At 53.5% G+C, this 23,703-nt stretch overlaps 2 protein-coding genes across 5 annotated transcripts in view; one reads left to right on the top strand and one right to left on the bottom strand.

Moving 5' to 3' along the window:
• Window positions 1–138: 138 nt before the first annotated feature.
• Window positions 139–14,491, bottom strand: DEXI (Dexi homolog). 2 transcript variants are annotated; one of them, XM_068969063.1, is made up of 2 exons: window positions 14,055–14,491; window positions 139–735 (listed from the first exon to the last, which is right to left on the bottom strand). In XM_068969063.1, exon 1 carries the CDS (start codon window positions 14,489–14,491, stop codon window positions 14,204–14,206), a length of 288 nt encoding a protein of 95 aa, XP_068825164.1. In that variant the 3' UTR covers window positions 139–735; window positions 14,055–14,203. The 2 variants fall into 2 exon arrangements, with proteins under 2 accessions (XP_068825164.1, XP_068825165.1); XM_068969064.1 differs by lacking the exon at window positions 139–735 and adding an exon at window positions 10,423–10,542.
• A 2,936-nt stretch (window positions 14,492–17,427) lies between these two features.
• The window catches only part of CLEC16A (C-type lectin domain containing 16A), a 236,983-nt gene continuing 230,707 nt past the window's right edge, over window positions 17,428–23,703 (top strand). For all 3 annotated transcript variants that reach the window (XM_068967038.1, XM_068967036.1, XM_068967037.1), the window contains exon 1: window positions 17,428–17,507. In XM_068967038.1, the coding sequence (XP_068823139.1) occupies window positions 17,428–17,507 (80 nt within the window). The remainder of the gene's footprint in view (window positions 17,508–23,703) is intronic.

Below are 23,703 nucleotides of genomic sequence, written 5' to 3'. Positions count from 1 at the left end.
CTCTTTTATCAGAGGTTCTGTGTAAGGACTCCTTTCCCAAATCTCAAAGGGGGGAAAAAAAAAAGGCAGGGCCCCCAGGGGCTGGAGTTGCATACATTTTTTAATTGAAAGAAGTTAGCCTCCTAAGTATTGCTTTTACAGGTTTATCGAAGTCAAGTATTCATACCACTCACATTTTCAAAAAATATTTCTGGCTGGAGGAGTGGCTGTCCCCACCCCTGGCACAATGTATCAGTTCTGGCAACTTGATGGCAAGCAAACAACTTGAAATGAATGAGTCCAAACCCCACCCTCAGCCCCCCAGGTGTTCTTTTCCTTCTGAGTCTCTCTCGGAAGCAAGTCGCTGCATCTAAGCCTGGACTCGGGACAGATCCCATAGGGCTTAGAGCTCCACTGGCATTAAACAGAGCTGGGAGTCGCTTTCGTCTATGACGTGTCCTCTCTCTCCGAAGGTTAAGTGGGGTAAGCAGATGCAGCCAGGGGTGGAAAGCAGGGAGGCTGACTCTGGCTGGGTTCATGTAAACATCCACTGAGATGGCGGAAGGTCGGGAGCCAGGGCGAGGCTGTGTGCACGACGCCACAGGCAGGCGAGGTCTCCGGGCACCCCTGCCTCACCCTCTGGGTGGGGGCACGTGCCTCCCGGACCTTGGCGTCCATTCTCAATCTCTCTGTCCCACCGTCCTGGGCCCGGACTGGAACCTCTCTGTTGGCACGGAGCTTTCGAGGGGAGCAGGCCTGGCAAGAGGGACAAAGGGGTGTTACTAGCACAGAAGCACTGACCTGACCCCATCCACCAAGAGGTTTGAACTTGGGGAACCACCAGGAACCTCGACCTTAGGCTGGTGCTGCTGTCCTGCGATTTTTTTTTTCCTTTTCTGGACGTGGACCATTTTTAAAGTCCTTGTTGAATTTGTTACAATATTGCTTCTGTTTGATGCTTTGGTTTTTTTGGCCAGGAGGTATGTGGAGTCTTAGGGCTTCCCTGGTGGCTCAGAGGTAAAGAATCTGCCTGCAGTGCAAGAGATGCAGGAGAGGCGGGTTCGACCCCTGGGTCAGGAAGATCCCCTGGAGGAAAAAATGGCAATCCACTCCAGTACTCTTGCCTGGAAAACCCTACCGACAGAGGAGCCTGGCAGGCTACAGACCATGGGGTCGCAGAGTTGACAGGACTTAGCACAAAAGGTGGGGAACGTGGGCTCTTGGCTCCCTGACCAGGGATTTAGCCTGTACCCCCTACACTGGGAGAAGTCTTAACCACTGGACTGCCAAGGAAGTCCCCTATGATTTTTTATTAAAATATTTTAATGAATGTGTCTGGTTTCTAAGCACCAGGCTGGAGAAGCAGCGCAGTTTCACCAGGGAGAGGAAGGGCTGTCTCACTCCTGGCAGAAAATCCCCAGGAGGAGCATCTCGGGAGCTGAGGAAGGAGGGGGGTAGCTTGCTCAGGGTCGCCTGGGGTCAGCTGGCTGACATGAGCTCCAGGGAGTGGGCAGGGCTTGGCAGCAGCTCCCACCCTGCCGGGAAGATGCCTCGTCGCCTACAGGAAGGCTGTGACCACAGCCAAGCTACTCAGCAGCCCCACCAGGCCCGTCTTCCCAGGGCACAGCATCCTCTCCACCTGGCTCCCCGTGGGTCCTCGTTTCCTGCCCCCCTCTCTCTGGGTCCAGCTGTGCCTGCAGCATCTCACATTCCCATGCCCACCCCCCTTACAGCCCCCACGAGTCCTGCCCCAATTCTGAGTCTCACCACCTTTGATGCTGGCTCAGACTACTTCTGCAAACGTCATCAAGCATCACAGAAAACTCAGACACCAGGAACTTCCCTGGTGGGGTTAATTAGAATTGACCTTCCAATGCAGGGGACATGGATTCAATCCCTGGCTGGGGAACCAAGATTCCACATGCCACGGGACAAGTAAACCCACACACGCTTTGGGCAATGAAGATCCTATGTGCCCCAACTAAGATCCGATGCAGCCAAATTAAATAAATATTAGGAAAATAATAACTTAAAAAATGTATACGTTAAACACACGTGTTATTGTTCATCAGGAGTTACTGATATTTGGGGCAGGACAACTCTCTGACATGGCAGGTGGGTTGTTCTGGGGTGTACAGCAGCATCCTTGGTCCCAAAGGTGACAACAAAATGCTCGCTCACCCCATTTCCTAGGGCCTCCCAAGGGGACAGAACTGCTTCCGCTGAGAACCATGAATCTCCTCACTTTATAGGTTAGGAAGCAGAGGTTCAGACCTCTGTTTGAAGTTGGGACCTGCCTGAAGTTGCTTAACTGTGGGAGGTGAGCCTGGCACGGGGATAGTGATGAAGATGGAGACAGTTCGCCATCAGAGCAGGTACCACCTCCTGAGCTTTCACTCTGCACCATAAGCCCTAGGCAGAGTGTGGGTGCCGCACCCAACTTCGTCCACTCGCCGTCCCGAGGCACCCTAACCTGGCAGCTTCCAGCTGCAGGGACCCGCCTCTTTGCCTGAGGCCTCTCTGCCCCCAGAGCCTGCTTGGGCTCCAGGCTGCAAGTGCAGGCAGCGCCAATATCTTTCCACAGCTGCCTTCCAACCAGTGAAGGCCAGAAAGCTGGGAATCAATACCCCATTCCCTGCGGGCTCAGGCGGTAAAGAATCTGCCTGCAATGCAGGAGACTCGGGTTCTATCCCTGGGCTGGGAAGATCTCCTGGAGAATGGAATGACACCACTCCAGTATTCTTGCCCGGGAAATCCCATGGACAGAGGAGGCTGGTGGGCTCCAGTCCATGGGGTCACAGAGGCAGATATGACTGAGAGCCTGACACTTTCACCCTTCCAGCTCTTGTGTGGTGGCTGGAGCGATGCTGAGCCACATTCTCCATTACACTGCTTCCCAGAGCTCCTGAGCAGGACTGAGTTCAGGGCCGTGGAGGTGGCCTGCTAGACGATACATTCCTTCCTGGTCTCACTGCCCCACTCCACATTAGTTAATTCCTGGGCACAGCATGCTAAGTTGCTTCAGTCGTGTCCAACTGTTTGAGGCCCTACAGACTGTAGCCTGCCAGGTTCCTCTGTCCATGGGATTCTCCAGGCAAGAATATTAGTGTGGGTTGCCATGCCCACCTTCAGGGGAATCTTCCTGACCCAGGAGAATCTTCCTGACCCAGGAGATCTTATGTCTCCTGCATTGACAGGTGGGTTCTTTACCACTAGTGTCACCTGCGAAGCCCCTGGACCACCTCCCAAATAAACAATGTGCACTGGAATTGTTTGCTCCTGGGTCAGCTCCTGGGGATTGCACACCTGAGATGGAGTATCACATGGGTCATTTCACTCAACACTCCTAACACCCCAGGAGTTAGGTTATTATGATTCCATTTTAAAGATGAAGACACTAAGGTTCAGATGGAGTAAGAAACTTGCTTAAGGATGCTCAGCTCTCCAGGACTTTTTCCACTGGAGATTTTAAACACTACATAATCTCACCCCTCACATATGCCAGGGCCTGACCTGGGCACTGGGGACCGAGATGAGTGTAGTCTTTGCCTTTGAAACACATCTAGGAAGCAACTGCAGCCCAAGGTACCATGCTGACCCAGGAGGAAGCACAGGGAATGGCTGGAGCCGAGTCTGGGGAAAGGTGTGTGTGAAGGACATGCCAGGTAGTGAGAGGACTGGTGACCAGGCTTCAGAACCTCCTGTAGTCTGGTTTGGGGTGGAAAGGGGTTGAAGGCTGGTCATGAGTGCATGCGTGCTAAGTTAAGTCAGCCGTGTCTGACTCTTTGTGACCCTATGGACCACAGCCCACTAGGCTCCTCTGTCCATGGGATTCTCCTGGCAAGAATACTGGAGTTGGCTGCCATGCCCTCCTCCAGGGGCTCTTCCCAACCCAGGGATCAAACCTGCATTTGTTGTGTCTCCTGCAACGGCAGGTGGGTCCTTTACCACGAGTGCCATATGGGAAGCCCAGCCCTGGGAGAGACACGGAGAGGTTAGCAGGGGCCACATCAGGTCAGTTTCTTATGTCCTCGGCAGATTCATCTCCTAGGGCCCAGCTAGGAACACATCCTTTCACTGCTCAAAAGACCGTCCCTGGCTCCCACTGATGACCCAGGACCTGGCAGGCCAGAGGGGAAGCCGGGGCTGCAACCAGCGCGTCGGAGAGCTCCATCCTCCAGAAAAGTGTTCATGAGTTCCCCTCCCATCCCACCAGGAGCCCACCTTCTGCAGACCTCCCTCCCTCATGGGGACTCTGGGGTTCCCTGTGGTGGTCAGCGTGGAGCTCCCCAGACCTCTGGCATCCAGGAAAGCAGACTGTTCATTCCAATTCAGCATTACCAGGGCTCACTGCACACTCTCCAAGGCAGGGGACTGAACTGGAGCCCATTTCAGATTTGGGCGGAAGGGCTGTTAGAGAACATGGGACCCCCACTTGGAACAGGGCCTCACTCCCCTCCCGATGCTCATGACTGCAAACAACCTGAGTCCCAGGCGGGCGTCAATCTGGCTAGTGCGACTCTGTCACACGCGCTAACTTCCGGAAGGAACAGGCTCAGGCGCCAGCTCCCGCTAGAATTCACCAACGCCCTCTGTTCTCATTGTTCATCTGCAGGGTCACCTCCTCTTTATGGAGAATGATGCCAGTCTTCCCTTTCTGATAGTAATACCATAAAGATCCTCTCTTTCCACCATGTTAATTTCACTTTAAAAAGAGAGCCTCTGGTTTGGAGATAGTAACTGCATAACCCGGGGGGCTCAGATGGGAAAAGAATCTGCCTGCAGTGCACAAGATCTGGGTTCCATCCCCGGATCAGGAAGATCCCCTGGAGGAGGGCATGGCTACCCACTCCAGTATTCTTGCCTGGAGAATCCTGTGGACAGAGGAGCCAGTGGGCTGTGGTCCATGGAGTCGCAAAGAGTCAGACGTGACTGAACGACTAACACTTGTGTAAGTGTATGTTTAACTTGTGTTAACTGCATAAATTACAGTTACGATAACAGTTCAGGCAGTGAGCAAATATGGCAAAAATTGCTGATGGTATCATAAGAGGTTTGGGAGACCCTGACCTGAATTGGTCACTCCAGAGAATGAAGGGGCCCAGAGAGGGCAGTGACCTGTCCTAAGTCACACAGCGCACTAAGGACAGAGGTGTGGCCCCAGGCCTCTACTGGTGGGAGGATGTCCTGGCTCCCCTCATCTGTGCCACACACTGCTGCTGTTAGAGACCAACCTCCTCGCTTCTTTGACTTGCAAGTCTGGTCTCACAGCAAACCAGCTGACAGATTCTCAAGCACTTGTGCTCACCTTGTACTATCTGCTGCAACTCATGGCTTAGCTCGTTCATTCCTCAAAACAACCCCAGGAGGTGGAGCCAAGGAGGACCATCATCCCTGAATTTCAGATGGGGCTCAGAGAGGTTAAATTAACCAAGCGAGGTCACACAGCTCATACATGGCAGAGCCAGAATTTGAAGCTCTGAGGTCTAACCCCATCGTCTTTCTCAGTTCCTCTTGGCACCTAGTTCATTTCTTTCCTCTGGCATCAGAAGCCCCAGGCTGAGAACATTCTGAGGCGGCAGCTTAGAGAGTCTAGGCAGTGGGTTCTCCCACCTCCTGACATCCTTAAAGCATGACCGACAAGTCATCAGCTATTGGCTTTGGGTGTTTTCTCTTTCTGAAACTGTAACCTTTCCTTCCAGGCCACTCCCCAGAACTGGACAGAAGGAATGACTGGCTGGCTGGTTTGTCATCAGAATGATAGTTGGGCACTTAATTCATCTTAAGAAGCAATGTCTCAGTCTGGTTATCCGTGGGGAAACGCTTTGAGATCTGTCTTAAAGGTGATGGTGGGGCAATGCTCTGAACTTGTTGGAAGAGGATTCTTTGTGCAGTTGGGCTCTCTCACTCTCCTGCTCCTCTGAGACAGCCCAGGTGAGGTCTGGAATTGGCCGGTCTCGAGTCCTTCAGGCTCTGCCCCTTCCTGGCTGTGTGACCTCAGGCAAGTCACCTAACCTCTCTGGGCTTGTGTCCCCATTTGAAACAAACTGCTAGGTGTTTGTTACAAGGATTACATGAAATTGTGTTGGTGGAATGCCTGCAATACCCAGCACACACGGCCCCTCCCCTCCATGTCCCCACCCGTTCTCAGCTAGAAAACACAGGCTGGGAATGGGGGTCTCCTTGGTGCAGGGGGTCTTCTAAAGGGTAACCCTTCCATCCTCCAAAAGACCCTGCCTGCTGGGCACCCACTGCCCATTCCTCCTTCTCCACGTATGCACCAGCCAATTAAAGCCATAAAGACAGACGCCAGCGGGTATGACTTGCCCAGGGTCTTCGCTGCCATCTCAGCACCAGGCTGCACACAGGAAGGCCTCTGCCGTGTCTGGCGGACGAGTGCGTGGCTGGAAGCGGGAGGGCGAAGGAGACTTCGCCTGTCTGCCTGGGTCCAGGCTCCTGGGGGAAGCCAGGGTCCTGGCCCTTCTCCAGAGTGTCTGGATGCTGGTTTCTGAGTCGGCGGTTGCCGCCCCTCAAGCATGGGTTCTGTGGTGATTCCTCATCAGGAGTGCCTCCAGCTGGCCTGCGCCCCAGGCTCCATGAAGCCTTCTGAGTCCTTCCACAGCCAAGAACCACCTGAACTACTGGCCTGTTCCTCCCCGGCAAATTCCACAATTTTAAAAGCAATCTTTATGTCACTATCGTGAACGAAAAAAAATAAGACCATCTGTCATAAGCAGAAAGCAACAGATAAATGCTGAAAGTGAAACCATTAATTCTAGCCAGACACTCCCAGCACTGCAAAAAGGGAGCCTGGGCCGGGTTCCTCTGCTCCACAGTGCAAAGCAGCAAGTGCCCAAGACGGGGCAGGGCATCCACAGCCGGCCTGCACTAGGCTTCGGCATGCTCACTGCCTCCCAGGGACGCCTGCTGCCGAGGCCTCACTGGGAACACTGAGAGTGTGGCGAGGAGGCGCCAGGCGGCCCCCTCACAGCGGGGTGTCAGGGGCGAGTCCCTGAACCTCCCCAAGCCTCAGTTTTCCGCCCTGTCTAATGGCGCTAATGAGCCCTGCCCCACCTGTTTCATGGGGTGACGCTCAGGGGAAACTGGAAATAGTAATTTACAACCACCGAGCCAAGGCTCCTGGCAGGAAGGACTCCCAGGAATGGAGCTTGCCCCCTCAGGGGGTGACTGACTCTGGAACCAGGTCCCAGCCACCCCCAGGCTTGGGGCAGGGGCTGCCAGCTACGAGGATACCAGCATCACCTGGCTCCCTGGGCACCAGTTACCACCACCCTTGGACTGCTTCAGAGGCTGCCCAACAGACACGCCCTCCTTGGCAACTGGCCCCCACCAGAGGAAAGGGGCCCGAGAAAGGGGAAGCCTTCTTGGGCCGACCTGCTCTGGGTCTGACACACCATCACCACCGATGGCATCACTGATCAAGAATCAACTACAGGACCATCCCCATCTCACCCAATGTACAAGAGCCCTTCAACTGCTTTCACGGCTCAGTCGGATACCCACTGGACTGTAGCCTGCCAGGCTTTCTCGGATACCCACTGGACTGTAGCCTGCCAGGCTCCCCTATCCATGGGATTTTCCGGGCCAGGATACTGGAGTGGGTTACCATCTCCTCCTCCAGGGGATCTTCCCGACCCAGGGATTGAACCCTCATCTCTTGCATCTCCTGCACTGGCAGGCAGATTTGAGCCCTTCAACAGGGACCACTATCTTCCCCATTTTACAGAGAAGGAAACTGAGGCTTGGGGAGGTGAAGGCCCTAGTCCAGCTGGGACTTAAACCCAAATCTGACTGCAAAGCCTCTAAGCACCAGTCTTAGGGGGTCCACAGAGATGGCCTGGGATAAACCTGAGACACCCCCAGGGAGCCAGTGACTTATGGTTCTTGGCCAATCCTTATGGTTACCTGAAGGAGAAAGCTGCACTTTGATGCTAGAGTATATCACATGACAGTTGGTAACTTGACTTTTTGACAAAGAGCTGGGGGCCCTGTGCCTTTAGCGGGCTTTAGTATTTGTCCAGAAGTTAATGACTTTGGCACTTAGTATTTTTATCCATGCCAAGTGATGCTGGTTTTCTCTTTTCAGTGACATAAACAGTCTTTTAAAAATAAATTCACATGAAAAAGACAGATTTTTAAGAAATTAAGCACTAGAACAAACATACTTCTTCATAAACTGTAAAGGGAGGAACAGGAACTCTGCAGCAGAGAGAGGTGGCAGGCAAGACCTTAACCAAGTGGCTGGAGCTAACGTCTTCAGTAATGAGGCTGACAGACACCACGTGTTTCCTGATACAATGTACTCAGGACACATGCTCGCTTCCCTGTGGTATTCCTGCCAAAAAGTACACCATCTGAAGCTAAACTCAGGAGTAAACATCAGACAACCCCAACTGAGACAGTCTACAAAATACCAGACTCGCATGCTTCAAAAATGTCAGTGTCACGAAAGACACAGACCGAGGGAGTGTTCAGACTAAAGACGGCTTAAGACATGACGGGGGATGACAAGGGCGACCTGGGATTGGCTCCTGGGCCTCGACTCCCTTCCCACCCTCCTTTCTCACTGTGAAAGGACACTATTGGCACAACTGGTGAAATCAGAACAGTCACAGCTCAGACTGGTCCTAAGAGTGTTATCAACATTAAATGTGTTGATTTTGACAGTGGTACTGTGATGATTTAAGTAAAAGCCCTCATTCTAAGGATATACACACTGAGATATTTAGGAGTAAACGAACATAATATCTGCAATCTGTTTTCAAAAATGGTTCAGAAAAATATACATACATGTACACATGTATATACACATACACAGACGCATGTATATACACACACATGCATGTCCAGAGTAGCATTTGTACACGTGAACAAGCATGGCAAATATGAACGCATGCACTTGTGAATTTGGGTGAAGTATATATGGGAATTCTTTGCAACTTGTGTAATTATTATTTCAAAATAAAGTTAAAAAAAGTAACTCAGACCAAGGACCAAGAGAACATCTGAGGCAGGCCTGGCAGAGCCACAGAGGGGAGCTGGGAGCACCCCTGCACTCTCCCTCAGAGCTGGGTCGGGAGCTTGGCTGTCTTGCTAGCTTTGTACCCCTGGTCCCTCATCCCCCCTTTCGAGGCCTCAGTTTCTTTCTCTGAGACATGGACATGGGGGATGTGGCTGACTGTCCTTTTTATTGCGGTCTTGGTTTCCCAAAAGTGAACTATGCTTTCAGAAGTCCCAGGAGGGGAGGATGGCACATAAACCAGGAATTCCAAGGCTCGAGCTGACAGGAGCCCCTCAATTCTGGGTTCAGGAACCAGAGGCAAGGGCTGTGAGGGTTTCCCTTGGATGAAATCTCCAGTTTGCACAACTCAGGCATGAGGGAATGGGGCCCCCGGCACCTCAGCTGTCTTGAGACACATACAGGGGTCTTCACCTGTCCAGTGGGGCGGACAGCACACTTCCCAGGGGGCCTCAGGGCAGCAGAGCTGGAGGCAACAGGGCCTGGGGGCGCACCCATCTTCCCACGTCACCACCACTTGTCTCCCTCCCACCTGGCTCCCCCGTCTGCCCTGACCCCTCCCCGGAGCTCCACCGCAGCCTCTCCCACCATCTGAACCTATCGCGTGCATCCCCAAGGGAGGTCTGGGTTTCCGAGCAGGGAAGCCAGATGCCCAGCCTGAGTGTTCTGCTGAAGGCACAGGCCACAGACTGCCACCAAGAGACCAGGGCAGGCGGGTCAGGAAGGAGCTGTGGCACCAGTCAGAACACTGATACCTGGGAAACCTGGGATAAGCAGACCTAGTCCGCCTACCCTTAGCTACCAACCTGGCCTCCCCCACGCTATGCTGACTCGGGCAGCAACGCTCTCCAGTCCCTCCATTTCCAGTGCAGAGTGCCTCCTCTCCGTCCGTGCCAAAAGAGCGCTGGCAGGCAGAGGCTGCTTTCATCAGGAACCAGGACAAATCAATCCGACTAAGCTGCCTCCGCACAGGAACCGCTGGGACGTGAGGACTCTCCCCAGCGCCTGGGCCAGCTGCAGCGGCCCTCTCTCCCAGGAAGGGGCGCCTGGTCCCCAGCCCCGCTCCTGGGCAATGAAGAATACTCGAGGAAAACCACAGCCACAGCTCTCCAGATCAGGTGGCCTTAGAGACCACGGGGCGACGGAAAAGGTCTCTTGAGGGTCCCAGACCAGCCAGGCAGAGGGGGAGGTCTGTCCTGGTGGTCCAGACCCAGACCCGCCCAGCACTCAGGCAGCCAGACCTCTCTTGCTCATGAAAGAAGAGAAAGTGAAAGTTGCTCAGTCGTGTCCAGCTCTTTGCTACTCCATGGACTACACAGTCCATGGAATTCTCTAGGCCAGAATACTGGAATGGGTTGCCGTTCCCTTCTCCAAGGGATCTTCCCAACCCAGGGATGGAATCCAGGTCTCCGGCATTGCAGGCGGATTTTTTACCAGCTGAGTCACAAGAGAAGACCGTGCTCATCGTGGGATATAAATATGCACACTTGAGGGTACGTGCAGGTTTTTACATTCACAAGGGCCTGAGTGTACAATAATAGTCGTTAATTTTCATGTGTCACACACAGAGGAAGGTCTAAGAGCTTCACATCTATCTCATTCAATCCTCAGAACAAAGCAGATTACGATCCCTGCTCTGCAGAAGAGGAATCTGACACCTGGGGAGGTACCGTAGCATGCCCAAGGCCACAACTAGGATTGGTATTTGAACCTAGCTCAACTTGAGTCTAGGCACTTTGCGACCCCATGGACTGTAGCCCACCAGGCTCCTGGTCCATGGGATTTCCCAGACAAGAATACTGGAGTGGGTTGCCACTTCCTCCTCCAGGGGATCTTCCCAAACCCAGGGATCAAACCTGAGTATCCTGCACTGGCACGTGGATTCTTTGCCACTGAGCCACCTGGGGAAGCCTAATACTGCCTCCTTAAATAGGTGCTCAACAAGCATTTGAGAAACTGAGTCATGTGGAAAAAAAGAGAGGGAGCAAAAATGAGTGCACCTTTCATCCTGAGATCACCCTAGTCCCCCATGCCTGGCGAGCCCACACCTTTGGTCAGTGTTTCCTGGATTGGCCTGTGTGCAACAGGAGACCGTCTACCTGAGAAAGAGCGAGAAGGAGCAAGATTTGACTACTGGTGTTCTGCTTATGGAAGGGGCCAGGAGAGGAGGTGCAGTCAGATCATCTTTCATCTTTCCCACAGGCTTTTCTTGCTACTAGCCACCCCTCCCCAATTGGAGTCTGGGCTTCTTGTCTTTGGGACCTAGGCCACTGTGGCTTGGCTCTGGGACTGAGCAAGAAGGCATGCTGTGCCTGGTTCCCACCATTTCTCCAGGCACCAGTATTTCCCACAGCCCCAGGCCTCCCCACCTGCTGGAGTCAGGCCCTGTCACTTGGAAAGCTTTGCAAGGGTGTCCTTGAGATACATTTCCTGGTGTTTCTGCTCAAACAGTGTTGGCTGCAAAGTATGCTGAAGCATTTGGGCTTCGCTTTTTGGTCCAGAGAGTGCCAATGTTTTCATTTGGAATGGGAAGTGTTGCAGTTGATGTGGTGAAGAGATAAAATAAGACATTCATCACCAAGTTGCACTAACTGTGTAAGTCAAAGGCTTAGTTGGGGGTGGGGATTCATCTTGGGATCTCTCGGGCTTGGCAGGAGAGCGTGTGCGCATGCGTGCTCAGCGCTTCAGTCGCGTCCGACTCTTTGCGATCCCATGGACTGTAGTCCACTAGGCTCCTCTATCCATGGGATTTTCCAGACAAAGACACTGGAGTGGGGTGCCATTTCCTTCTCCAGGGGATCTTAGCTACCTGGCGATTGAACGTGTGAGAGCAGGCAGGGCTAACATTTGTTGAATGACCCAAAGAGTGAATACGCAAAGGGCCTAGAACCAGGCATGGTATATCATTGACACTCAGTACAGGTTCTGAGTGGATCCCATAGGTTCTACCTCCAAAAGGGATTCTTGCTCTGTTTATGTTTCTCTATCTTCACCAACTTTGCCTCTTCCAAGCCTCCATCACCTCTGGCCTGAGCAACTATCCAGTTCCTAACTGGCTTCCCAATTTCCACACTTGCCCTTATGGCTCATCCTGCCCACAATCACCAGTTATCTTTGCAAAATGTGGACCAGAACTGTGTCTTTCCCTGCCTAAAACCTTCTGATGACTTCCCATTGCTTGTGGCTGTGGCCTCCCGGGTCCTGAATGATTTGGCCCCATCCACCCCACTAACCTCTCCTGGGGCTGTTCTGTCACACTAGCCTCCTTGCAGTTGTTGGAAGAACCAGCTCTCTCCCACCTCATGACCTTGGCACTAGTGGGTCCCTAGGCCTGGACTGCTTTTCTCCAGATCATCACGTGTGGCTCCTTCCATCAATTTAGGGCTCAAAGGTGTCACCTCCTCGGAGAGGCCTTCTTTGAACCCCCTGTCTGAAGCAGCCCATCTCCCAGTCTTGTTTCACTTATCCAGGCATTTAACTGAGCAATTACTAGATGCCAGGAGCTGTTCTAAGCGAGGAAATAGTAGTGAACGCAAGAGAGGATGTCACGCCTTTCTACTGTAGCTCTCAAAAATCTGTCTTGTTGGGAACCTGCTTGTCTTTCTCACCAAGTGCCAAGAGGCCTGGGTCTGAGTCTGTCTTGTTCACTGTGTTTACCCAAGCACACTAGGTACTGGGTAAACATCTGCTCAAGAAAAGAACAAATCAATGGATGGATGGCAGGCAGGCCGCCCAACTGGATAGGTATGCAGGGAAGCCGACACACGCTCCACCGGGCACTTGGCTCTTGCTAAGGTCTCCCTGAGCTCAAATAAAGCTTTCTTCGCAGAAATCTGTCAGCCCCCCAGGTTGACACTGCTAGTATGTCCTGCCCACTGCTAGTGTGTCCTGCATCACCCTCTGACTATGGTCATCTAGGCTAAGACAGGCAAGAGGAGGGGATAAATGCAGCATGCTTAGGGTGAGTGGCATTAATGCCCGTTTTCCAAAAGGAGCCCCTGCCCACCACCTCAGTGTCCCCTGCCACTGCCACTCAGGACAGTGCCCAGCACATCCAGCAGAAGGGCTCAGCTGAGAAATTCCTGCACGTCCCTTGAACCCTCACCAGAGCCTCTCTCATCTAAGCCTGCTGCCTCTCTTCCCAGCTGTGACTTTGGCCACGTCTTCCTCCTTGCTGAATCTTCATTTCCCTCCCACCAACACACAAGGTGGGGCCGGACACAGCTTTCTGGTGGCAGCCCAGAGGCAGGGCTTAAACACCTCAGTGCAAGGATCCTGTAGTTCCTTCTCCTGCTGGTCCCCAAGCCCCTTGAGTTTGCCTTGCAAACACAGCAGGCAAAGCCACCGCAGCACCAAGCCCCAGCTGGCCTCTTCTGTGAAAGCAGCCTGCGAAACTGGCAGCCCCTGCAGATTCAAGCTGCGGAACTGATGAGCTGGGGCGCCCTGAAACCTGACTCCAAAATGGGAGCCTAGCCAACGCCAAAGGAAGTACAGGGTCTTTGCTGAAGGAGGTTTCTCCTCTCACAGCGACAGCCAGGAACCCTTGCTCTAAGTCCCCACCCAGTTCTCCAAGGGGCCATAGGACAAAGGTGATCAGTGCCTGGCTTCCTCCCTCTTTTAACACTGCAAGTCTTCATCCTTCCAGGACTAGTGGGAATCTCCCAAAAGGCAAGGTCACCATCGATGCAGGCTAAGGATGGGGGGTGGGGTGGGGGTGGGGCGTTGACAGGCCTGCCTCAAATGGACTTGGGTGCAAAAGCTTTCTTCTTAAGCTGTGAAGTTGCTACTATGGCTAACCAGGAAGCCACTTGCGTCCTGTGACCCTTCCCTTCTTCAACAGCTGTCACCTTCGCTAGGGGAAGCCTTCCAGCCCTAACTAAGGGCCTAAGAAAAATCCAGCCGTTCCCGTCATCCAAACAGACCTGGACTGAGAAATCAGAGGCCTGGGGGAGGGGTGTGTGTCCGGCTTGGGCTGCCTCCCTCTTCCTCGCCAGCGCCCCAGCCCGCCCTCATCCTGCGCAGAGAGGGCACTTACAGGCCTCGGAGGCCGGAGCGGGCCTCGTTCTGGGGGTCCCATCCCTGGCCAGGCGGTGCCCTCAATCAACAGCAACTGCATGACCTGGGCCCCGGTCCGGGCCGACGGTTGCGGGTCGTGGGGAGAGCGGCGGGGGAAGGCAGCCGAGCCTACTCCAAGTAACCATCGAAGACGTCGAGCTCCGAGTCGGCGTCGTAGAGGCCTGAGCCGGGGTCGGAGAGCACGCCGAGGTCCACGAGCGCCTGGTCCATGTCCTCGGGCAGGAAGACGAGGCCCACGTTGAGGACGATGTACTCCATGAGGAAGGCGTAGTACAGGATCAGCACGTTGACGAAGAACAGGCCCACGTAGAACATAGAGGGCAGGAGCGGCGGCGGCACGGAGGGGACCAGGGGGCCCAGAGCGTCCAGGTGGGCCGCTACCCGGGCGCCGGGCATGCAGCGGGCGGCGAGGGCGGCGGGCGGCGGCCCGGCGATCCCGGCGAGCTCAGCCGCTGCGGCGCCCGGGCGGCCGGCGCGGGGGCAGCTCAGCCATCCAGGGGCTCCCCGGGGCTGGCCCAGGCGGCCCTGGGCCCCGGCGGCGTGCCCTCAAGAGATGTGCGTCGGTCCCTGCGGACGCGCCCCGGCCCCTGAGAGGTGCCAGGCGGGTCACCCCACCCGCAGAGGAGGCCACACCGCACTGTCGACCCTTCCAGCGGTCAGGCTGGGCCCCCCCACCCCCTCCCCGAAGTGGCCGGCGGCTGCCCCGGGCTCCTCTGATGCTTCCGGCTTCCGCTCACTGGCCCTCGAGGCGCCTGCGGGGACTCTCCCCACCGCGACTCAGCGTCAAGGGCCAGTCCCGGCGACGGTCTCCTCAGCCGCTCCCGGCCGTTCCTTGATCCCGCCCGGCACCCGCGAAGGCGCAGCACCCATAGCTGCAGCCGCCGCGTAGCCCTCCAGGACGCGTTCCGAGCACCGCCTCCGGAGCAGCCCCGCGCTCATTGGCTCGCCGCCCCCATCCCCGCGCTCATTGGCTCGCCGCCCCCCTCTCCGCCCTCATTGGCTCGTGGCCCCCCCCCCCGGGCTCATTGGCTCGTCGCCTCCCCATTCCCTGCGCTCATTGGCTCGCTCGACGCCTGTGCTCACTGGCCCGAGACTTCCGGGGGAGGATACTGTATCGCCTACCCTCTGAGTCGCTTTCACGATTCCCGACTCTGGGAAGATCTCGAATCCGATTCGCTCTGCGGTTCCGCGACAGAGTAGGGGGAGGGGAAAGACTCAGAACACGGTTACAACGGAGAGGTATCCTAAGGCTACAAAAGCTGAAGATTTGAAATCGTGAGCTTCATCAGCACCCTGCTGGACTTGAATATTGGCGCCACGCCTTTTTGGGACTCAGTTTACCTGCTGAAAAAGGAGGCAGGTCGGGGGCGCTGGACTTCACCAGTGAAAATTTTGGCCTTTCCGAAAGTGGCAGTTTTCCACGGTCGGGAAGATCAATCGGCGCCCCGTTCGTCTCTGCAGATTCTGGCTGCTGGAAGATCCACCCCTAGGCGGGGCGGGACGGGGGGAATCTGCATAATAAAATTCAGGGACAGCTGAGTAAAGAAACTTCCCGGCAGGTCAGACCTGCAATCTTCCTGTTTTTATGTTGTAAAACGTGTTTTACAGCAATAATAACGAACGTGGTTAAACATTCAAACAACCAAGAAGTTCACAGAAAAGTGAGTCTCTTCCACTCGCTGATTCCCCTCCTCAGGGGCACCCCTTGTACATCCTTCAGGAGACTGACTGACCTTGCCCAAAGTGCCTCCCAAAGCGGTTTCAACCAGACTTTTAAATCTCAGGCCTCCCTGAGCTGGGTGGTTTACATGCATTGATTAATTGGAACCAGCTGGGGGAAGTGCAGTATGTTACCCGTTTTTCCAGACTAGGAAACTGAGGCCCAGAGAAACAGAAGGACCCTGGAAGCTGCTGGGCCTGTGTATGTTTTGAGGCTAGAACTTGCCCTTTTTTCTCCATGGCTCTCTCATGCCCCTTTAAATGAATTATAGAGCAAACCATTAATCCTCCAACTGCTGAAGGTGAAACAAACCATTCATTCATTCATTCACTCTGATATCTGTTGAACACCTATTATGTGGCAAACCTTGTGCTAGGTATTGGGGAGAACATTGGCCCTTAGCCCAATTCTGTCCTGAGCACAGTTAATGGGACACAGCAGACCTTAAATAACTGAGGTGTAGAAAAGGGTGAATGGTGAACAGGGCAGTATCGCCTCCATGGAATTTCCCACTTCCAACCCAGGAGAGAAATTTAGATACATCTTCTGGCCTGGTGTAAGAAATTGGGTGTTTCCTTGTTTTTTAAAATGTGGATGTTTTGGAAATGGCATGGATTTGGGGTGAAGACCAGAGAAATCCACTGAAAGTACAGGACGTTCAGTTTTGGTACACTGTTGCTCGAAGGCCTTTCAATTTATTTTTTAACTCAAGTAGAAAAAAAGACTGAAGGACAAACCAGGCTGTTACCGGTTTGGTGCAGTTTCGTTTCTTGGGGCATAAAATTAAGGGCGCCTGGGTTTGAATCCTGGGTCTGCCACGTACTAATTATATAATTATATAATTATAATAAAGGTACTCATCTCATAGGGTTGTTGTGAGAATTAAATAACAATATGTGTAAAGAGCTTACGGCAGTGGCACACAGCATACGCCAAGGAACCGCTATTCTTATTCTTATCATAAAGGTGAAAGTGAAAGTGAAGTTGCTCAGTCGTGTCCGACTCTTTGCGACCCCATGGATTGCAGCCTACCAGGCTCCTCCCTCCATGGGAGTACTGGAGTGGGTTAGCCATTTCCTTCTCCAGGGGATTTTGCCGACCCAGGGATCGAACCCGGGTCTCCCTCATTCCAGGCAGACGCTTTAACCTCTGAGCTACCAGGGAAGCCTACCACAAACGTAATAATTGCTAATATCGTGGTAACTTTCATTCACCCATCTTCACAGATACATTTCTCCGGGCTCCTCCCACCCCTAAGATACTGCGGACTCCCCTCCTCTCGTCCCGCCTCTTTTCCAAGGCCGCGGGCCCGCGGTTGCGTGATGCACGTCGGGCTTTGTAGTTCCTTCGTAGAGTCCCGTCCGCGGGGGCCTCGCGAGCGAACTGCATCTCCCAGCATTCCTCGCGGCGGGCGGCCGTAAAGCGCGGCGGTCGAACGGCCGGTTCCGGCTGAATGTCAGTGCGGGGCTGTGGGCCAGGGAGGAAGGTGGTTGGCGGTGTCTCCACCACCCGCGCCGCTGCCTCCTCTGCTTGTGCCGCCGCCACGGGCGCCCGGCCGGTCGGCCGCTCGGGCATGAGACCGTGAGGCGAGCGACTGGCCGGGACCGCCGAGATGTTTGGCCGCTCTCGGAGCTGGGTGGGCGGGGGCCATGGCAAGTCTTCGCGCAACATCCACTCCCTGGACCACCTCAAGTGAGTGTATTGGGGCAGAATGGGGAGGCCGCGGGGCGGGAGCTGGGGTTGCGGGCGCGTAGACCCCGGCCGGGGGCGCTGGGAAGTGTGAAAGCGGAGGCGGAGGGCCGAGGGAGGCGCTCGGGGAAGGCTGTGAGCTGCTTAAGAGCTGAGGCTCTGGACATAGGGCGCCCAGCTTCGAACCCCGACCTCGTAGCTCCTCTCTTATGTGACCTTGGGCAAGTCTCTCCGCTTCTCAGAGTCTCGGTATTACAGATACAGATTTCGGTTTACGGATGCCGACCTCGTTCTCGCCGGGGCTGGACGATGGGCACCAAGCTTCCCCGAGGCGATATTTCTTAGACTGGACCGCTTAAGGGGTCACAGGTCTGGATCCTGGAGCCAGACAGATGTGGGTTTGAATTTAAGTGCGTGAATTTAGGCCTCAGTTTCTTCAGTTGCAAAATGACTATAGTGACAGCACCTGCTTTCTACGATTGTTTTGAGGGTAGGCTTAGAGAATGTACATAAAGGTGGAAGCTTCTACCAGTGCTCAGTAAAGGACAAAAATTTAAAAAAAAAATCCTAACTAGTTTCTTAGGGGAGTATAAAGAGTCAGAAGTAGAGCTCAGGGGGAGGGAGGTGGCAAGGTGGTTCTGGGAAGCAAGAGTACACAGAGTGGCTGCATTCAGATCCTGATTTCATGATTGAATGCCTGTGTGACCTTGGCCAAATTGCTTCACCTCTCTGAGACTCTTGATTCCTCATCTGCAAATAGGAATGGTGAACATTGTGCAAAGATTCTGTAATGTTGTGTGTGTAAAGAGATTGAGCCAGCATCTCTTATACAGTAGGCAGCTAATAATGGTAGCTGTGTTGATCAGTGGGGCAAGCCCTTCCCAGGCATCCCTACCTAAAGTGCTTCCCTTGCCCCAATTCCTTTCTGTTTGATCTTTCTCTTGATTTCATTCATTTGATTCATCTCCAAAACCTGCAACTATCCTTTGTGTTTTTACTACTTTTGTGTCTGTTACTAAACTGGTACTTCCAGGAGGGCTTGTTTTGCTCACAAGCTGTATTCCCAACATCTAGCTCTGTGCCTGGCACCCAATAGAATCTTGACGGATGCTTAAAGAAAGAGAAAAATGAATGAATGGGGAGAGGTGCAGAGCAGACAGGCAGAGATTAGGATTTTTTGAGGTTGAGGGAGAGGGTTAATGGAAAATAGGGGTTTACCTGGTGGCTCAGATGGTAAACAATCTGCTTGCAATTCAGGAGACCCAGGTTTGACCCCTGGGTGGGGAAGATACCCTGGAGAAGGAAATGGCAACCCACTTCAGTGGGTTGGGGAATCCTCGCCTGGGGAATCCCCATGGACAGAGGAGCCTGGCGGACTACAGTCCATGGGGTTGCAAAGAGTCGGACACGACCGAGCACGCGTGCACAAGCGATGCCGTAATTTTCAGCTGTGCCTTTCTAGCAGGGAGCAGGCACTTAATAAATATTTGTAGGTCTCAAAGAGGGAGTCAGGAGGAGTCATTACGTAGCGAGGAATGGTTTTGCGGGGTTGGGATGAAAGAGGCCATGGGGAGGAGAGAGGCCTAGGACAAAGACTGTGTAGGGAGGCAGGAATCTTAGATGGGAGGGCAGCTGGACGGGAAAGGGAGAGGCTTAAGGATTTCAGGAATTTAGGGGCTGGGTGGGTGAGGCTGAGAAGGGGTGGCGGGTTATCTAAAGGAGGCTGGGCGTGCTGCCAGCACCCAGGTGCCTGCGGGCTCTCACCTAACTCTGCCCGACTTGAGCCCTTTCAAATTACTTTGGTGATTATTGAATGCATGTTCAGTGCCAGTGCTTGTTAAGGACTTCCTGTGTGTTATTTCCTTTAGTTCTCACAAGTCTTATGAGTTGTTGGAAGTATTATTGTTTCCATTTTCTAGAGTGGAAACTAAGGTCCGAGGATGTTAAGTCACTTACCCAAGGTGACAACAGCCAAAAAGCGTCAAAGCCAGGATTTGACTTCAGGGTTTGCACTCATTATGCTGTCTTTTTGAGTAAAAAACCTAAAAATCAGTTTGGGAAGACTTTCAACCTGGCTGAGTCTCACTGCCCAATGGGGCATCTTGGCCGTCTGGCCAACCAGGGAATGATAAAGGGATTCAGGTTCCTTTGAAGTATCCCGGGAACTGCCCAGGTTCATTGTTTAGGTCACAGCACCTGTGGGGTGCTTTTTGGAAACCTGAGTTGCCTGCTCTGCATCGGGCAGATCAGCTTAATCCATATTATAGCCTGAAGAACCTGCCAATCTGTGTATTGGAGGGGGGCTTAGAAGATCCAAAAATGACCTGGGAAAGAATGCTGTAAACAGCTGTAAACGGTGCCATAAACAGCACTCAGGCACAGAACAGCCCATTTCCCGAGGGAGCTCTCAAGCTGGTGGGGAAGACAGAGAGCCACTGACTGTGGTGTGACAAGTGCGGGGATTGCTGTGGGTTCAGGGCTCTGGGGGAACCCTTCTTGGGTGCTCTCTGGGGGAGGCAGCCAGAGCAGAGTGGTCAGGGACAAGCAGGAGCCCCACGTGGAGCTGCAGGATATGGGAGGGGGGCCCTGGGGTATCTGGGGCTGCAGTTACGGGACACAAGGCTGGAGGCAGAACAAGGCTTCATCTGATACACAGGGTGACGAGCCATCCCGGGTGCCTGGGACTGAGGGGTTTCCCAGGACGTGGCACTTTCGGTGCTAAAGCCGGGAAAGTCCTCGGCAACCAGTACGAATCGGTCACTCCACCAGTGACAGGTGGCAGTTCCTAATGCACTCTTGCCCTGACCTGGGGCAGTGTGGGTGGAGAGATTGAATTGAATTCAGAAGGACAGTTTGGGGAGGGGGCACACAAAGCGTCTGGGAACACGCTTCCTTTTTTTTAATGTTTATTTCTGGCTGTGCGGGTTCTTCGCTGCACGGGCTTTTCTCTCGCTGCGGCGACTGGGGGCTGCTCTCTAGTTGTGGTGCACGGGCGTCTCATTGCGGTGGCCTCTCTTCTCCTGGAGCACGGGCTCTGGGGTGCCGGCTCAGTAGTTTCAGGCTCCAGGGCACTCAGGCTTCAGTAGTTGTGGCACACAGGCTCGGTAGTTGCGGCTTGAGGGCTCTGGAATCCAGGCTCAGTAGCTGTGGTGCAGGAGCTTAGTTGCCCCGTGGCATGTGGGATCTTCCCCGGCAGATTCTTAGCCGCTGTGCCACCAGGGAAGCCCTCCCCTCCCCCCTTTTTAAAATAGGCTTTACTTTTAAGAGAAGTTTGAAACGTACAGAGCAATTTAGAAGACAGTACAGAGACCTGGAAACCTTTTCTGAACCACATTATTCATAACATTCCTAGCTTTCAAACTGGAGATGAATTTTTCTTGTAAGGTAGGGTTTTACTTCTGGTAATTAGTGGAAAGCTGTGTACTGTGGTCTTTGTCTACTGAATGGAGTTAGTGGTTTAGTTGAGGCAGATTGAAATAGTAAGAGGTGGTTTGCTGCACATCATGGGTAGTTTATCAGCCAGACCAATGGCAATCCAGACCAATGGCAAGGACAAGCAGAACCTTGGCTGATGGAGTTGCCTGATCGATACTGAAGCATCCCCTTCACTAGGGACTGCGAGTCCACAAACAGCTGAAACTTTCTTGTTGGGTTGGGTCGTTGCCTTAATTCTGATCTCCTTTGGATTTGGGTTAGTATTCTTGGTTGCAAGTGATGGAAGCCCCGCTGGAATCACCTTCAGCCCCAGATGGATCTGATTGACTCTTGCCACTGGACACATTGTCCTAGCAAAGCTGTGGCTGAGTCTGGGTGTTCAGATGAAGTTGTCAGTATATGCTTCTTCCCACATCTCGTCTCTGCTTTCTTCTTGGTTGGTGTCATTCTCAGAATGCTCCATTACATCCAATCAGCATAGCAACCCCTGCGAAAAAGCAAGCTTCTTTTCTTAATGCTGCTGGCAGGAGTCTGGAAGTGAGTATGATTGCACCGACCTGGGGTCTCGTGCCTGTCCGTGAGTCAGTCACTGTGGCGGGGGCATGGGGTGCTCTACTAGGCCCTTCCCTGGAGTCAGGGTGGCATCAGCTCCTTCCAGGCTAGTGGGCAGAGAATGAGAGAAAGGGATGGTTCGGCACTGGAAAGTGAAGAAGAGGAATGGACCCCCAGCAGGCAGACGTTCACCTGCTCTTGGTATGTTCAACTTTTGCCTAAGATCGTGCTGATTATTTTCAGAGCTCAGGGCACATTATGGCCAGATTCATTTTCTCAGAATATTATACTCATCGTATCACCCTTTGAGGCACCCGTTGTGTCAGGTCTAAAGTTCCTCCAGGCCTTCTGAGTGCTCCAGGCTCCATGCCCACCTGTCCAGCTTGGGAGCATAGACGGAGACCCTCTAACCCCAGCTGGCGAGCCAGGAGCATCCTTGGTAGGCAGACAGCAGTTTTCGTGGAGATGTGAAGGATGAGCGGTTGTTCCAGGTAGTCGGGGGCTGGAAGAGGGGACGCCGCAGGCAGAGGACGCAGCGTCTGGGAAGCCTGCAGGGGGGAGGCAGGCTGTTAGGTGAGGGGAGCAGTCAGGGCAAGAGAGGGTAGAGGACCCGAGTGCAGAGCCGTGGGACGGGAGAGGCCACAGAGCCCAGGTCCTGCTAAGGAATCCAGACACCAGGCTGAGAGCAAGCGGGGAGCCGCGTGCTCTGGTCTGGCCTGAATTTGGAGGCTGAGCTGGAGGGGTGCCCCCTCAGGACGCCTGCTGTCTGCTATTGACAGTCAGTGAGGGTAGCACCGCCATAACCCAGGGATGTTTCTCGGGCCTTTTCACACTGACGGCCCTTCTCTCACTCACTCTTACACACCCCTCACCTGTCTGCACCTGTGCTCTCTCTGATGCCTGTCTGTTGGTAGGACTCTGCACTAGTACTGCCACACCCTGGGTTCACTCCCTGATCACACTCACAGTGAGCCACGTGGCGCAACCGTGAAAAAAGGAACCCCCACAGATCTCACTAATTCTTCCATAAAAATCGTTCTGGCAACTTCAGCCGACAAGACGTTCCCGCCCTCTCTGACTTCTCCTGCTCTCTCCTCCGCTGTCCCACTCAACACAACATCGTGTGAGCTTCTCATCGCCAAAGGTTCGACCAGCTGGAGGTGCTCTGGGCACTTCAGGCTGGATCTCAGATCTCAGCTGTGAGTCAGATCCCCAGCACGGCTGGCTGGGGTTCCTCAGGCATATCCTTTCACGGTCGGAAATGATCTTGAATTGTGTGTGTTTGTTTCTCCCAGATTTGACCGTGAGCCTCATGAGGACAGAGACCCGGGCGGCTTGTTCCCCAGGGAATTATCGGATGGCAGCATAGGGCCTGGCACACAGTAAAAGATCAACAGGGGTTTGTCATAGGACATACAAAAGAGGCAAGTGCTGGCCTGCCTTTTCTTGTTTTTTTTTAAATAAATAAATAATTAATTAATTTTAACTGGAGGCTAATTACTTTACAGTATTGTGGTGGTTTTACCATACATTGGTGGCCTTCCCTGGTGGCTCAGAGGATGAAGCATCTGCCTGCAATGCAGGAGACCTGGGTTCGATCCCTGGGTTGGGAAGATCCCCTGGAGAAGGAAATGGCAACCCACTCCAGTATTCTTGCCTGGAGAATCCCATGGACAGAGGAGCCTGGCGGGCTACAGTCCACTGGGTCGCAAAGAGTCGGACACGACTGAGCGACTTCATTTCACTTACCATACATTGACATGAATCAGCCACGGGTGTACATGTGACCCCCCACCCCGTCCCGAACCCCCCTCCCACTCCCTCCCCACCCCATCCCTCAGGGTTGTCCCAGTGCACCGGCTTTGGGTGCCCTGCTTCATGCATCGAACCTGGACTGGTCATCTATTTCACATATGGTAATATACATGTTTCAATGCTATTCTCTCGAATCGTCCCACCCTCGCCTTCCCCACAGAGTCCAAAAGTCTGTTCTTTACATCTGTGTCTCTTTTGCTGTCTCGCATATAGGGTCATTGTTACCATCTTTCTAAATTCCATTTATATGTGTTAATATACTGTATTGGTGTTTCTCTTTCTGACTTAGTTCTCTCTGTATAACAGGCTCCAGTTTGATCCACCTCATTAGAACTGATTCAAATGCATTCTTTTTAATGGCTGAGTAATACTCCATTGTGTATATGTACCACAGCTT

This window comes from Capricornis sumatraensis, chromosome 3 (genome assembly GCF_032405125.1).
Source record: "Capricornis sumatraensis isolate serow.1 chromosome 3, serow.2, whole genome shotgun sequence".
NCBI lineage: Eukaryota > Metazoa > Chordata > Mammalia > Artiodactyla > Bovidae > Capricornis > Capricornis sumatraensis.
This window is presented reverse-complemented; position numbering and strand designations above follow the sequence as displayed.

Bases quoted from the DNA above. Each gene is read 5' to 3' on its own strand.
- DEXI (XM_068969063.1), bottom strand. From the start codon at position 14,491: ATGCCCGGCGCCCGGGTAGCGGCCCACCTGGACGCTCTGGGCCCCCTG.